Source organism: Parasteatoda tepidariorum, chromosome 10 (assembly GCF_043381705.1).
Source record: "Parasteatoda tepidariorum isolate YZ-2023 chromosome 10, CAS_Ptep_4.0, whole genome shotgun sequence".
Taxonomy (NCBI): Eukaryota; Metazoa; Arthropoda; class Arachnida; order Araneae; family Theridiidae; genus Parasteatoda; species Parasteatoda tepidariorum.
Window position 1 is genome coordinate 51,853,983 of NC_092213.1, and position 17,827 is coordinate 51,871,809.

A 17,827-nucleotide genomic window follows, 5' to 3' on the forward strand; every position below is an offset into this window, starting at 1 on the left:
AAAATAAAGAATAAATAAAAGGAACAAATATATTGCAACCAAATGTTTCATGCTAACTTATAAAATAGTGAATGCTTCAAAATAAATTGCGTTAAATTATAAAGGTTATGATGTTTTTAAGCATATAAATTGCTAACTTTTTTTAAAATAAAGCAATGATAAAAAATTATGCAAACAAATTACTTAAGTAAATATATTTGTATTATAGTTAGTTCTTAATTAAATCTAATAACATGTGGGAAGAAAAAGAAATATTTAAAAAAAGAAAAGAAATCTGTTCAAAAATTAAATCTCAGCTAGCATTTTGGTGACTGGTATTTTAAATAATTTTTTAAGTAGTTTCAAGATAATTCAAATAACTTTATAAGTTGCTTCAAAATTTTGCGAAATGAAATTTTGCCCTAGAAAATTGTTCGTAAATGCTTGATTAAAATTGCAAGGAAATATTAAATACATTAAAATACTGTGGTAAATTATTTTGCAATATTAGTCGTATTAGCTGGTAAATGATCAAACTACGAGTTAATGTGTTTGAACTAAATGTAGAACTGTTTTAAATGAATTTCACATTGTTTTGGTGAGTACTGATGAAACATTATCAGTCTGTACCATGAGAATTACTAAAACGAAGGGGTGGGGAGAAAAAGAAATCAGACAATTAAAAAAAATCATGGTTTCAGTATTTATAATACTTGTAAAATTATTTTATTGACAATGAAAATAGAATTGTAGCAGGGAAATATTATATAATATCTTAAGAGGTTGCCATACCTCGAAAAAAAAATTCGTTGCAAATTCTCTTTCTTCTTCATTACTAATTTAACCCTTTGACTACAAATTTTAAAAAAGGATTTTTTTGTCCCGTTTATTATTCAAAAGGACAAAATAGGTCACAAAGAAGGCAAATTTAGTATTTGGGATTTTTCTGACAAGCGGTTATCAATTTAGAGGCTGGGACATATATGTCCCGGTCGTACTTAATGGTGGATACGTATGTCCATTAATAATTTTTAAACATTTGTTGGGACAAATGAGTCCCGTTAGTAGTAAAAGGGTTAAAGTGCAGAAAAATAGTGTTCAGACAAACCTAGAGTAAGCCATGAAGAAATACTGAAAAGAAAATTTTAAAATAGCCCAAAATAATAATTTATGAGATGATATCTTAGGATTACGCAATGAACGATTTCTCTTCTGATAATTTGTTTGCATTTTAATATTTTGAAGTATTTTTTCTTTCAGCAATTGAAACTTCACGACTTATCTAGGTTTGCCTGAACTTTTTCTTTTAAATTAGTAAAAAAGGAGAGAGCGAATTTGGGACAAAAACTTTCTTCCGCGGTAAAGCGTCCTCTTAAAAAAAATTTTAATCAAGAAATTAGAATATCTTGAAAGAAAGAAAAAAGTATACATTTTAAAAGTAACAATATTAAACAATATTCAATATTTTTGAGATAAAAACTCATTGCTGGCATTTTTACTTTATACTGTCTCATAGAATAATTCTTGCAGGCTAGTCAACATTTTAATAAATTGAAATTTTATTCTCCTCTTATAATTGAATAACCCAATCACTATATTTTATTAACTTTACTTTTTCAAAATACTTATAAAGTAGATGGAGTATTTTTTTTAAAACTAAAATAAAAAATTAAGAAAATGCAAACAATCATTTTCATAAACACATATTTTCAATAAATTAGATTTTATTTCTGTATCACTTTTGTTACAAAAGCTAACCAATTGTTAGAAGCACATTTCTTTCACAATTGGTAAAATATCCATTTTAAATGCCTCTAATAAAGATTTTTAACTTCAGTTCTTGCATCCAATTATTTACAGATTTACAATAAAACTATCACTATCAAACATCACACTAAAACATTTCAAGTGAAAGAGTGATCAATGCAACGCTATCAAATGAATTTCTTTACACAATGGAATATTCAATAAAAACTTAACACATTTTACAAGCTACAATAATTTTGCTATATCAGCATAGATGGCAGAATATATCATAAATTCAAAACAAATCAAAATTGCGATAAAACAGTGGTATGATATCAAGTGAATAATGAGGGGTTATATTTACCTACCATACTTTGAAAGTACAATTTATAATTTATTTAGTGTGTATTATGAGGTTCCACATTTTGGAAAAAAAGGTTATTTTGATTAAAAACTGGCGTAATAAACCCAAAATTTTATGAGCATTCCAGGATTTTAAAAATTAGTTATTTAATTTGCTTATAAGTGCCTTAATACTTTAAAAGACAAACCCAAAAGTTTATGAGCAAGAAAAGTATCAACCCCTCATAGTCAATTGTGTATATAAAACTTAAAAAGCATTTTTTAAAAAGTTAAGTCAATCGAACAAGTAAAAAATATAACGGCTTGATGACTTTAAATTTAAACTCCATACTTAAAATTACATTTTTTCATTTGATTACATTGTTTTAATTTTTTTTATAAATTATGTTTTGGTGACTTTGACATAGAGCGATTATTTTTCCAGAATATATTTTTTCTCAATTTGTATTTAACAAAAATTTGAATTTATATATTTTAACTAAGAGCAACTCCTAACAATGAAGGTACACTAATTAATACGAGAGTAGTTGGAAAATAAGAGAAGAATCTCCAAATGATCTTTAAGAGCAACGTAAATAAATTAGTAAAACTTTCTATTATAAAAATATGAATGTCCTTATAAACAAAAAAAATACTGCTAATTGTCCTTGCAATACAATCATTTATACTATAAAGAAACAAAATTTATATATTACATTTAATCTTTTAAATACCAATAAATATACATATAGATGAAATTGCAAATATTTTTATAAACAAAGGAAAAAATATATAAAACATCAGTAAAAAAAAAAAAAAAAACTGCATGAAAAGCAATAAATTTGATCTACAAATATGGAATATAAGCAAATGCATTAAAATGTGCAAAAATAAATGGATTAATTTTTTAAAAAAAACCTGAAAAAAGAAATTCAATAATAACCAGTATAATTGTGATTCTTGCTCATTATGAACAAAAATTAAGGCAATGGAGATTATTAAACTTGCTGATTGCTAGAGAATTTATCAATTCTCCGAGTTCTAATGCAACACAGCAAGATCAAATGGAAGTTTTCCATATCTATATACCAGTGAATTCGAACCCATGCTGTGTTCAAAGTTTTAAAAAGATCTAGAAATAACATGTCTGAAGACGATAAATGAGATGCTAAACTTTAGCAATATTACACAATAATAATTGAGCTAATTTTCTGTGGTACTTTTCATGACAATATGAAAACAAAGAAGTTAACTGATGTCCCACATTTTTTAAACAATAAAATCCGTTTTAATATAATTGCTTGTATAAAGATTAATAATCAGTTTATAAAAGTATCAGATAGATTGCTGTGGCAAGAAACAAAGAGTAGTTAGAGAATAGTAATAGAAAATATTAGATAATTGATTATAATAGAAATAAGGAGTAGTAATAAAATAGTAAATGAACAAGAAAATAAAAAAGAATGGAAATCACAAAATTGGATTTTTCATAATCCTTAAACATTTTCCATAAATTCTGTAGCTAGTACTATAATCTGTAAAAAGTATGGCAAACTAGTACTAGTAGGCACATAGTATTAGTTTTGTTTTATTATATTTACTTGCACAAAGAATAACTATCAGTTTAGCTGAATGATGACTTATATATTATATGACATATATATATATTGCCACCAAATAAATTAAGTTACAAAAAATGTGTCTGGGGGGGGGGGGCTTAGTTAAAGAGTTTAAAAAGAAATGCGCAAGAAGAAAGATGGGAAATGGGATTTTTCCTAATCTTTAAAAAGCTTTTCATAAAAGAAGTAGTTTATAGTAAAATCTGTAGAAATAAAGGAAAATTCAAATAAAGACTTCAAGAATGTGGAATAAATATTCATTTCAATAAAATGAATTACATTTTGAAATCAAGCTTTGCACATTTTCTTTTAATCTAAAGTGTTAGAAAACGTTAAAGTCATTTTTATTTTAAAAGTAAAAATAATGACACATTTTCTGTGAACAAGATAAGTAACAAAATTAAATTGCCAAAATTGTTTTTAATATTAAATACATTAATATTGATACTATAATACTATTGTGTGAATGTTTGCTTCATTTATAGATGTTCAACTCCTTTCTCCAAATTTTTTTATTCATTATTTTTAAAATATATTTATGCAATGTTTAAAAAAATGCATAAACAGTCTGAGCTTCCTAACAAATGAAAGAATAAAGAGATAGCCATTTATGTTAACAATACAAACAGTTATTTTAATAATTTTAAAGCCAATATTTTACTTTAACATTTAAGCAATATTGAAGAAAATTAAAAATGTATATAGATATTTTTAACTTTCTTATATGCAAATACTTCTTTAAACAATATGAAATTCATTCAAAAGATTTTTAAAAAAAGCAAAATAAGATATGATTAATATTTAATTTAATACATGGATTTATTTATCTCAAGGCAGGCATGGAAAATAGATTTAAAAAAAAAAAATTGCATACAAAATAAAATAATAAACTCAACAAATTTAAGAATAACAAACAAACTTAGCAACACAAACTGATAGAATTTCACACGCCAGATTCTAGTTTAATACCAAGTGATGTACTTATATTTATCATATTTAGGGAATAAAACAAAAATCAAAATTTTAGTTTTGTATTTAATTCAATTCTGCTAAATATGATGCTCGCAAATTGCCTTCATTGTAGTGGAGTAAGTTGCTAAAGATGAATATCACTTTTTCTTTAAATTTTTTCTTCTTTTTATGTACAGTACATTCAATATACATCATGTTTTCAGTTTATTTGCAAATACTGAATGTTCAGTTATGAGAATCGCTCCACATTCTGCAAATGAACATGTCACCAAATGGCAGATTATCGGAATTCATATATTTGTATACTGTGTTCGGGCACATGAGTTAGATTCAATGATTGATACCTACAAAAAAAAAATAGAATTAAAAGTCATGAAATATGAAAAGTAATGCATCATTTGACGAATATTCGGCCGTGAATAGATTTAATAAAGAATAATCTAAAATGGTATTTGTAAATATACATTGTTAGTGAATAGTTTTTAAGCATATTTAAGTTCTAAAACTTGTAAATTTATGTCCTAGAAAACGATGGAAAAAGAAAATTCAAAGAATTAAAGCTAGATTACTTTATAGTAAATTACCAGTTATGTACTGCAGATTTTATTTAAAAATTGCATTAAAGCGAATCAATTTTGTTGTTTTTCAACATGTTTTGTTTGAAGAATTAAGAAAGTTTTTTTTTTTTTTTTTGCTGTATTTCTGCCTTTATTATTGCCCAGTATTTTAAGGTAGCATTTCTGATAGACTTTATTCTTCTATTATCGTTTTTCTTCTCTATGGTACTATAGACTACCCGTTACATAGATATCTGTGGTTTTCTACATTTAAGATTAGTTTTAAGAAGTAATTTTCTTTTTACCCATGAAGCTTTTTATTAATTTTTCTTTTTATCAGCGTTTTTAATAAACTTTATTCTATTTTAGTCACTTTTCTTAAAAAAATAAAGTAAATTGATATTTTCAGCATTAAATTTTTCTTTTAAAAATTAAGAACGATTTTTGATTTCATATCTATCTACAGCTTTTCTTTCTTTAAGACTATACACAAATTTATAGAATTTCACAAAGAGGTTCATGTTAAAATGTAAATATTTACCATTCAGAACTCCGGTGATAATAATAACCTTCAATAGCTGCAGTAGATTTTTGGAAGCATATGTAATAAAATCCAGCAAAGGATGCACCATTTATATCTTTGATGGTATGGTCTGGGACTAAAAAATGCTCCTATAAATATATATATATATATATAAAAAACAGACAAAAATAAAAAAAAAATAAAATAGACAATGGCCTATTAATAAAAAAAATATCATCATATAACAATATAAATATAATCGCCACGCTATACTTAAACCAAGCACTTTTTTTTGTTTGTTTTTTAATTTATAGATGGAATATTGAAATATTTACACTTCTTTCATTGAGTTTAGGCTTAAAGTAACATTTTAAGACTTAACTCAAATTAAGTAAGCAATAATCACTTCTTTTTATCTAAGATATCATTTGTATGATAAACAAGCTAAGTATCACTATAGCATTTATAAAATAATAGTAACTTTCAGAGAAAAGAATCCAGCCTGTTAAATATATATATCCAGTTTCAATTAAATTATGTCGCAATCAGCATCCATTGTTGACAAATAGTTCTAGGAACTTTGCCTTTTCAGGATTTTAATTAGACAAAACCTTAATAATTGACAAATATAATTAATTCAAATACTTTCTGAGTAATAAACTCTACAGAGCATTATAAACTCTATAACCTAGATATAATTAAATAAACAAAAGGAGCAATTATGAGGTTCCTCAAGCTAATGACACCTTTTTTTATTACTATTTAAAGAAAACTACCATTAAATAATCTCCATTTATGTAAGAGGAGTCACTTGGCTTTGGCTCGTGTTAGTAAAACCAGTGATTCTGCTTATATGGGTCAAATAAGTCAATAAGCGTAGTTGGGATGTGAAAAATTAGTTTAAGCCTCTTAGGGGAATCATACACAAGGGTCTGTCCAGGGTAAAGTTACTACCGATTAGCGGTACCTTCTCAAATTCAACTTTAGGAAAAATGGTATTTTCACAAAATACTTAAAAAAGAAAAAAAATCCTCATGCAACTGCCATTTTTGTTGCAATCTATGGAAACGAAAAGCTTTTCTGCCAGCTGTTTTCTACAAAAAAGGTAGCATGTGTTTGGTCAGATAGTGTAATGTGGTAAGCCTAATTGGTCGCTTACGCCATATCAAAGCAAGCTTTTTTTTCCCACTGAGTATTTTTATAATGAAACAACATGACTCTCCCTCTGTAAACTATACAAGAAGTCGAAATTCGAAGATTATTATAAACATTCGAATATTATCTTACACTATTGTAAATTTATTCTAACAAACCTTTATTTTTTATGAAAATTTTTTTTTCTTCGATGAAACTTTTCCTGATCTAGTCGAAAATGCTTTCATAATGAAAAATACCTTTTAGTGCTAGTACTATTAAATGCAGGTTTTTACTAAATTGAAATTTAACTATGAACAATGATTTTATTTTTGGATACGATTTTAAGCCCAAAATTTCACATTAGCAAAATTATTTTTGAACATAAGGGGAATAATATTAAAAAATTTACCAGTCACGAATGATTTTTATTTGTAGTGACAATCTTTGAAAATATTCTCTTACTTCGCATAAAATAGGTACCTATCAAAAAAACCTAGACAGACTCCAGATATAATTCTTAGGTGCAAAATAATACTATCTAGGTAAAATTATAACTAAAATTTAAAAGAATAAATAAAAATATTTTTTTCTCCTTAATTAATAGCTTAAGGAGAAATAATTCAACGAAAAACTCATAATAATATATTTTATTACATTTTCAACATAAATTAAACTTAACATTGAAAAGAAGAAAGTAAGAATAAAATTGGCCAAAGGTAAATTTAAAGTAAATTTTTATTAGAAAGCATGTTTCTTACGTGCTACAACTCAAAATATTCAATATCCAAGCGCTCAGGGTAAAAACCTTACAGTGAGGCTAATACCACAGAATGTTTTCAAGTTTTTTTTTCTGCACACAATGTAAATACACGTGAATTTCATAGATAAAGTTTTTCATAAAATCAAATACGCCCCTTTTTTGTTACTCGATCTAGTAGTTACTTTTTTTCTTTAGGATTTCAAAATTACAACGATACAAAGATTGAATCATAACATTAAGGTAGCAAAATCACTAAATTAATCTTCTGTTCAAAACTTGTAACATGAAAAGATTTCTCACTGAGTATCAAAAAGCTTATAAGATTACACTCAGGTAGATTACATTTCACATAATTTACATTTATAGTTAACAGATAAAAAAAAATTCTACCTGAGAATCAAAAAATTTTTTATTTAATATATTATAATTTTAATAAAATATACATTTAATAGAAGCTACATTAATAAATGCCATAAAAATTTAATTACTATCAGCTAGTGTCCTCACTTCAACAAAGCAGAGGTTTATACAGTGAATTCGCGATAACTCGAATCTGATAGGACTGACGAAAAACTTCGACTTAACGGAAGTTCGACTTACCGTTAGTTTCGGTTTTGGACTTTCAAAATATTGTTGGATTATTTAATTAAAGCTTATTTATTAATTACAAATCTTCTAAATGCTTATAATAATTAAGATAATTTTTCTGACAAACCATTTACGATAAGACTATTTGAAGCACTTTATGATATCCAGGTCCATCGGCTGCAACTTTGCTGTTGTGTTTGGAGGGAGAAACTGCAAGTTTACTGCTTTCAAATTAGGTAGATCACTATGCGCTGTGCATTTATCCATAAAGAGTATCAGTTTTCTTTTCTTAGCGAAGAATTTCCGATCCAATTTTCTTACATAGTCTTCAAATAATACTGATGTCATCCAAAACTTTTTGTTAGACTTGCAATCCAAAGGATACGTTTTTACATTCTTGAAACATCGGGCATTTCGGTATTTTCCGATAACAAGTAAGGGCAATTTCCCTGTCACAGACGCATTTCCTCCAACTAGGACAGTCAAACGTTCCTTGCTCATTTTACCCCCTGAGCAGTATTCATCTTTAAACATCATAGTCTTATTTGGAGGACATTTAAAAAATAAATCCATTTAATTAATATTGAAAACATCATTTTAACTGTATCCTTGAAGTAAATTTGGTAATGTTTCATTTAACCACTGTTCACATACTTCAAGAGGGATAGCTTTAGCTTCTCCATGAAGAGTGCGAAAGACATTGTGTGTGTGTTGCAAAGGAAGGGACAAGATATCAGCTCCTAGGTTTTTTTTCTTGCTTCAAAAGATCCAAAAAAAATTGAGTTAAAGGGAGTAAAATTCGAGTAATCGAGAATAATTAACTTGAAATTGAAGATAAAAGGGTCGGGACTTCATAAAAAATTGAGTTATAGTAATATTTGAGTTATCATACTTCGAGTTATAGCGAATTGACTGTATAAATCATTCTACTTCCAAACAGTCAATCCAAATTTAACAAAATCTAAAAATAAAAACATATGTTTTATTCATACAGGCTCACAATAAATTTTCTTGAACTATATCATACAAAATATTTATTTGATAAAAAATTATACAATTTTTATATTGTTAATGTTATGCATAAATGTTATAATAGGCCATCTATCCAGAACTGGCATTATAATAAATCCAGATTTTCTCATGTACCTAAAACTGGCCGTTTAATAAATCCAAGTTTTCTTGTGTATCAAGAACTGTATTTTAGGACCCAGTATATCTCTATCTTATTTACAGTTTCAAAACTAAAGAATGGTATAGAATATTTTTTTAAAAAAAGACAACTCGTTCAAGAATAGTTATGCCTCTGCATTAAATAGTAAAACTCAACAATACATACTTTCCATCGCATGAAGACATAATCTGTATCCTTTAGTTCATCATAATCAAATGAGTCTGAATTGAAACATTTTGCATATTGATAAAATGAGTGAAATTTATTCTAGAAAAATACAAATAAGCTTTAGTTGATTTTTATTTTAAATATTCAATAATATAAAAGATTAAAATATATAAGGTACATTAACTTTATAAGAATATGAAAAAAATATTTAGAGAAAAGCATAGTTATAATTAATTAGCAGTTGTGTTTATTGTAAAGACTAGTCATATTAAGTTTGTTGTTGTTTTAAGTTTATGAATCATTTAAGTAAATTTTAATTAAAAGGAACCATAAAACTGATAAAACAGCCTATAACTGTGTTACTAAATAAAGTGCTGCTATAGGCTACAAATCATTATAAGAGATTCCATACCCCTACAATTACGAATTACAACTAACAAATTTTACAACTTATACCAAAACAAATCAAGCAATAAGCTTGTAATTTGCATTGATTACTTTAATTGTTATTTGCAACAACTGCATAAAGTTTCATAATTCTAGTTTAAATATTTATAGAAATATGGAACTTTTTATAGGGGTTTCCCAGACATTTTTATTTTTTTCTTGCTGTTCGGTTAAAGGTAGTGTCTCCCATTACTACAAAAAAAAGAAGAAAAAAAAAGAAAGAAAAAAAATTGAGAAAACTCACTGATTATTTTGAGATTTATTTTAAAAAATACAAAAACTACAAAGAAAATTTCTCAAAACTTTTTATGTTTTTGACATATTATAAGATTTTTTTTCATTAGTATACAAAATTATGAAGAAAAAAAATCTTGAAAATTTTTTCGTGATTGCGCATTACATAATAACTACTTTAAATACTCGTATCTTGTGTAGTTTTAAATAAACTTTTTTCAAATTGTAAAACAAAATTTTTGTTCATCTTTACTGAATATTTTTAAAATTATAGCAAAAATCGCAAAACAGAAAAATTAGTTTTTTTAAAAAAATGTCCATAAATATTTAAGCTAGGCTTAGGAAATTTTATGTGGCGATTGCAAATAAAAAACTAAGTAATTAATACATGTTACAAGATTATAACTTGATTTTCTGACATAGGGTGTTCAAAAAAACTTATTTTCTTTCATTATTTATTGTCTGTCCCTCAAACCTCTGAAAGCTTTAAATTTTATTACTAAGTTTGAAAAATCGCATAAACTAAACATTTCTAAAGTTATAAAATAATCCTCCGAGTATTTCTTAAAAAATGTCAAAAACTGAAAGTGTCTCTTCCATCTTTGTAGGGCAGTGTATCTATAACATAGCTAGTGAATAAAACTAAAAAAATAAGTTATTCACTGCAGCAAGAGCCATATTGAATAAAACATTTTTTAAATAAACGTCATTAACCCCTTAACAATCGGTTAATTTTCAAGAAAACGGTTATAAAAGTGCCTATTTTTTTATTAGTGGTGACATCTAATTTAAAATAAACTAACTATCTACAATTACCTTAAAAATATCCTGGTACTGCCATCTAGTGCGTAAAATGAGAAATAAAATGTTTTCCGGGTAAAAGAAATGAATTAGTTTTATTTTTATTGGCGCATTACTACTAAACACTCCAGCCTGGAAATTTCATGGGAGCGAGAAATAGAGGGCGAAACCTCACCCCGTCATTTTCACAGAAGCGAGAAGGAAGGGGTTAAAGAAATTGCAACAATACTGAATATTCCAGGGAATAAAATATTCATAACTTGGATTGATTTGAAAATTGCAAGAGTTACATTTAAATGAATTAATAAAATAGAAAAAAAAGCTTGATCGAACATCAGGGGTCTGTCCAGACATTATGTGAAAAGTCCGGTTTTCGTGAAATTGTGAAAAAATTACTCACATTCTTTCAACCAAGATGCGCTTTTATGAATTTGTGCAAATAGGGTCCAGTTTTTGCAAAAAACTTTTTCAAGGAGTTTTTAAATTGTAAATAGATACAAGATTATGCTTGGCACTGTGAAATGATAATAAAAAAATTTAAATTTTCAAAAATAAACAGCAATTGCTGCTTCTAAATTAGAGATGCAACATACAAATATTTGGTATTGAGTCTATACTGCTGAACACATAATATTAATTTCGGACGAATAATGGAAGAATCGTCTGCTGAAGACAAAACTTAATTCGTTTACATCCATCTTTCTTGTTTTCTACCCTGGGAAGGGTTTATTCGATTAGCAAAACAATAATGAAGATAAACAAATTTGTGAAAGGTTCAATTAAAAGAAAAATCGGTTTGTGAAGGGTCCGTTTTTAAGTTAAAATGGACCTTTCACAAAATATTTTTGTGAAGGGTCCATTTTTATGAAGGGTCAATGTTTCTAAACAGACCCCTGAACATAAACGGAAATTTCATGAACATAAACAATTTTTAAAAATTAATCTTATGAAAATAATAAGAAACTCAAATATCTGACAAAGGAAAGAGGAGAAACATACCCAATGTTTTTTATCGACTTCTTCATCTGCATCCCACTTCCTAGTTAAAAAGGGATATTTTTTACCAATTATCTCTCCATCGAAAAATGTTGTTAGAGTAGGGTACTCTTCAGTGAGCCCTTTAATTTTTAAATAACCACACACATATGCATTATCTTCATCAACATGCTGAAAAATAAAATGCAACATTTTTAATATAAATTGTTGGCTTTATAAACTACAGTTTTGAAACACACTATTGTGCAAAATAACACAGTCAGTAGAGCTTGGTCTCATACGGAACAATGATTAAATAAGGTTAATTGTCCAACAAAAGCTATGTGCTATGTAGACTAAAGCAAGAAAAAAAAAAAATTTAATAAAGCACATAGTACTTTCATTTGTGCTTGCTGTTTCGCCTTCTTTAAGTCCAATTATTTTAAACCAGAGATGTATCAAGTAAGGATACCTGGTGAAAATTTGAATCTTTTACCCAGCCAGCAACGGAAATCCAGCAAAAATTTTGTTTTTGCCTAGTTTTGGTAAAATTTGGATTTAGGACCCTGTCAGGTATTATAATATTCTTCAAAACAATATCAAAATCCTATAATTTTCTACATTACAAATATTTTACAAGATATAGTTGTAACGAAATTCTTTGTGCTTCTATATAAATAAAGACACGCTTTTATTTTCGGATTTTTTTTTAAACTAAAAAAAAAAAACTAAACTCAGTAGCGCAACAGCTCATAGAGGGCCAAGGCCTACTGTGCCTATCTCAGTTTTCTTGTCCTTGGGCTCTGGGTTGCATAAGCAGATGTTCCAGGTAGGTGGTCAGCCAAACAAAAAACCCCCAGTGTCTAGTTCCCAAGCATGCTTGGTACTCATTTATCGATACATTGAAGGGATGAAAGGCTGAGTCAACCATGCCCGGCCAGAGGATCTAACCCAGGACCTGTGGCACGGGAGTGCGAAGCGCTACCACTCAGCCACTGGGCATCTAAACAAAGCTTTTTAAAAAAAATTTAAACTAAAGCTAAATTTTAAAAATTCTAAAAGAAATTTAGAATGACTTGTAGAATGATTATGTAAAACTTTGCTATGATATGGAGAATCTGCTAATAGAGGACATTATAATTATTTTTTTATTTTATTTACTTCAGTGTTCAATAGCATTTGTTACGGTTGGTAGCTTCTGTATAAGTTTACACAAAGAATGAAAATAGAAAAATCTTCTATGGTAGGCCCAACAGTAAGAGAACTTTAACCAGACAGGTAGGAAATAGAATTTACTGAGTAAACAAGTAAGAAACACACTTTTTAATAAAAATTAATTTTAAATTTACTGATAGACAATTTTATTCACAGATTATTATTTATTTTTTTTAGCTATGAAAAGTAAAAAATTTTTTTTTTAATTATAAAGACATAAAAAGTTTTAAAGTATCTTCAAAAAAATATATTTATACATTTTTGTCAAAACTATTAGCTCAGTTTTAAAGAGTGCTTTTATTTACTGCAAAATTAATCATTAAAGATGTCTAGATTAGTAACAGTATTAGAATAATAATGATTAATGTGTCATTTGTAAGAAAATATTTTAATTTTATTTGTTTTCTCTGGTTCATTGTGCTTTGATAAAATGCTAAGACTTCAAACCAAGGTTTGCTAAATCTTTTTTTCTTTTTTTTTAAATTAAAAGCCTGGCTTTTATTAGATTTCATCACTTATTAAAATTTCAAAAAAAAATAAAAATAAATTTTTTTTAATGAAAAACGTTCATGAAATTTTTTACAGACTTTTATTCATAACTTGCTTTGCTAGTAGAATGTAATATTTTTTAAAGATTGCTACGCAATTATTTTTATTTCTTGACAACAAACTGTTGGTTACATAAAAAAAAATTGCCTAATTAAAAGATAGCTAAATATTACTTCATTGACACAAGTTTAGTTCCAGAGTCTATCCGAATAACACTTATTCATTTTGTTAGGATATCATTGCAACAAAATAAAAAAAATTTGTAGTTTCAATTTAACTTTTAGTTATTATAAATTAATTAAAGGTTTTATCCAGATTGTTTAGTAATATTTTTAAAAATTAACTTCAAATAACAGTTTATAGTTCTTTTTCTTTCTTTTTTTTTACAAATCTCAATCGTAAATGGTATTTATATAAAGCTTAAAAAGTAAGTATAAATTATTTACTTTTTTTAATAATTGCAAAAACGTTAAGTAACAAATGGGCTTCAGTACATTTTTCATAAAATTTTCGATAAGTTTTTGAAAATGTGTTTCATAATACAGTAATATTACATAATTACTTAATAAAAAACGAATACCCCTTTTAGTTTAAGCCTTTAAATTAGAATAAAAATAAAAACATAATAATAGTAAAGAATAATATTTAAAAAAATGATATATCAAGCAAGTATTTTTTAAATAATGAATAAATAAATAACTCAAAGGTAATTGCCAATTAAGGAACCATACCAGTTTTCTGGGCAGTACAAATGTTCCGACAGTATTGAAAAATCGTTTTAAAAAAATTTATTTATGTTACTTCCAGAAACTAAACGTAATAGATATTTCTAAATGGAAGTTTTCCCTAATTATTGGATATGTGGTTAAAAAAAATAGTATTATCAGTGTTTTCATTACAGAAAAAAAATGAGAGAGAATTTCTCACCCTTTCTCAAAAACAGGGTGAGATCTCAAAAAGTTAAGTGAGATTTCTAAAAATTAAAAAAACGCGAATAGACTTGGAAAAAAAATATTTCTTAAATTATAATACATTTTTAACATTTTCTAATTTTTAAAGCATTGAATATTTTTACTGCATCATCATATGGCATACCTGCCAACTTTCACTCTTTCCGAGAATGCATTTTCAGAGTGGTTGTAAAACAATAAACGAAAAGCAATCTGACTCAAAAATATATTTATACTATTTTGATTCCGTTGAAATTCGCTTGCGCTAGGATTATTATGCTTTTATATATTTATTGTAATTATTTATATATAGTGGTGGTCACACTCATTTATAATTATCATTATAATTAAAGAAATTAATTGGAATAACCTGAGTATTGCTACCACTTTAAATGTGAAAATAAAATCTTCCGGAAAATCCGGAAGAGTTGGCAGGTATAATATGGAAAACGTTCTATATCTACTTTTTCATCAGGTTTTCTCATTAGGTTGCTCAAATGTTTATCAGTCATTTGTATACGATATTTTGTCTTAATTCGGTTTTGAGTGCTAAATGACCTTGCCACATATGCTGAACAATTCGGAATCACTTAGTAAATTTGTAGCATTGAAAAACATTTTAACGTCTTACATGAAGAAATCTTACCTTCCGTGAACACGTGGTTGCAGAAAAATGTGTTCTGAAAGGTGTTCCGTCATTAGTGAGGGGGGGGGATTGTGTTCTGGTTCGTACCGGTTCTGAACAATACTGGTAGGGAAGCTAGATAACATGGATCCATGATAACATTTTCTAACATTTAGATAACATTTTCCAAAATTCGCTCATTTTGAAATTGATTAATAGAGTGCGCGATCTTCTCGCGTTAATAATTTTTTAATGCGAGAAAAGAAAAAAATACGCGAGATTCTCGCGTTCTCGCGCTGTAGTGAAAACACTGTATTATATTCGAGAAGAGAAAAAATAAACTGAATTGTTCGAAACATTCTAGTACAACATTTGTTTACAGTTTAAAAGTCGAAACGATTGGACTGTGTGTTGCAGTACTTATCTAGTTTATAATCCAAGTCATACATTATTACTTAAAAATATCCTCTTTGGTAAGATTTGAATTAATTTCGTGTTAACCTTCTAATTTTTAAAGATTAATTATTTTTTCTGTTTAATATAAACGTTTAAAGCTTTTGATAAATTAAGTCCCAAATTTTAAACATGCATTACGTAATAAAGTTTTTTCATTGTATGAGATTTATTACGATTAGTTTTATTTCTAAAATTACCAATAATATATAATTTCATTTTGGCGCCAAGTTGCCAAAACTCCGCGAAGTTAAATTCTAGGAGTAAGTATTTTGAAACAGTGATATTGACCGATTCTTATTATTTACGAAACATTTTGCAATTTAAGAATTTGATTAGTAGAATTGGAGAAATTGTTTAAATTCTTCAGCTGTCAAATAATAGATTACTTTTATTTACATGAACCTTAAGAAACAAGGCACAATGTAATTATGATCAGAAACCTATTAAACAATATGGAAAGTCATTTTATTAATCATGAGCACGTAATTTTACTCAAAATTTAATCCATATTGGATTCTAGGACGTAAGAGGCTAACTCAATTCAAATATAAAATCAAATTATTTTATAATCCTCCTTTAGAGTATTAATTACAAGGAAATCATAAGTTAAGATCTTCAATGATAAAATGTAACTTATTTCAACTCAGAAAATTTAAATTATTTAAAGGAAGCACTGCTTCGTAATAATGTTTTGACATTCCTGGAGATATGATGATATTGGATCATTACCTGAAGAACTACTTCAACATCATAACAATTTCCTTTACTCTTTTGATGCCCTTGAAATTTTGAGCCATTATACAACAATGATCTAGCCACCCCAGGTTGATGAGAATTTGCAGGAGGTGGTGGAACAATTTTTGTTTTTCCAGGCATAATTTTATAAAAAAACAAATTAAATCAGCGGTTAATAATGAAAGAAATTTTGAACAGAGTTTAGTTGTTTACATTAGCAGAACACCATCTATTGTTGTCGTGGGCATTCGTGATACAAACGTATTTTTCTAGCTGTTATCAGAACTATTAAAATAAGCAAATATTCAGAAATCAATCAAAAAATTTATTGCCTCTATACGGAGCACTAATAAAATTTGATTTAAAATTTATTAAAAATATATAAAACAACTATCTTGGCAGCCGCTACTTTGTTACGTTAACCCTGCAAGTTAGCACCTTGGCGGCATCTGAAATTGGGGAGCACCAAGACTATTATCACGCCAAGATTTTAACGTCAAGCGGAAGGTGAAATTTGCGATGGATTTTAAGGGAGAAAATCTACGTTCAACGTTATGTATTATGGTGAACGAAGTAAGCATATTTCTAGAATCTCGTATTGGTATAAATAACTTTTCTCAAGCTTTGTAATTACGTAAGCGCTCTTGATGACTCATTTTTTTTTCAATTGGCGATCGCAACACTCGAATACGCCATCTGGAGACCGATTTCACGCCTTTGGTCCTTCTCCCTTGCCTTTCCTCCTCTCTTCAGTCGTTTAGGAATGTACCACGATATTTTTCCTTTTTATTTAATAAAAATATTTTTTAAAATTTCCGTTTTCTTTAGAACTATGTTTAATGTAGTTTTCAGTTCTATATTGTTTTCCAACTTAAAAGATTCTAATTTGTATGAAAATCAAGAGAGAAACTAACGTACTTCCTTCCTCTATGACTTTCCACACGCTAATGGGGAAAGCATGTGAAGTGTTGCCATAGGTAGAGAGTTCTGCTCTACGCCACCTGCAGCCCACTTTGATCGCAAATTATTATCCTTAGTTTAAACGGGTCAAGTGTTGAGTTATTAAAAATATGTAATTTTGTACCATACATATTTTAATATTATGTGTGTAGTTATGTAACTTTTGACTTATAATTAAATAGATGAGCATGGTCTAACATCACTTACGAACACATTTTAATAACAACTTGTAACTTGAAGAGATGCAAAAACGAAAACATAAACGCATTTTCGCGAAGCTACCGTTAAGGTAGTTTGGTAAGATTTGAATTAATTTCG

The 17,827-nt window shown here is 27.3% G+C and overlaps 1 protein-coding gene across 1 annotated transcript; it reads right to left on the minus strand.

Annotated features, from left to right (window-relative positions):
* Positions 1 to 1,685: 1,685 nt before the first annotated feature.
* On the minus strand, positions 1,686 to 16,778 carry LOC107441152 (glucose-induced degradation protein 4 homolog). The gene is made up of 5 exons (XM_016054304.3): positions 16,544 to 16,778; positions 12,044 to 12,211; positions 9,560 to 9,661; positions 5,757 to 5,887; positions 1,686 to 5,002 (listed from the first exon to the last, which is right to left on the minus strand). The coding sequence occupies exons 1-5, from the start codon at positions 16,688 to 16,690 to the stop codon at positions 4,939 to 4,941; spliced, it is 612 nt and encodes a 203-aa protein (XP_015909790.1). The 5' UTR covers positions 16,691 to 16,778; the 3' UTR covers positions 1,686 to 4,938.
* Between the last annotated feature and the right edge of the window lie 1,049 nt (positions 16,779 to 17,827).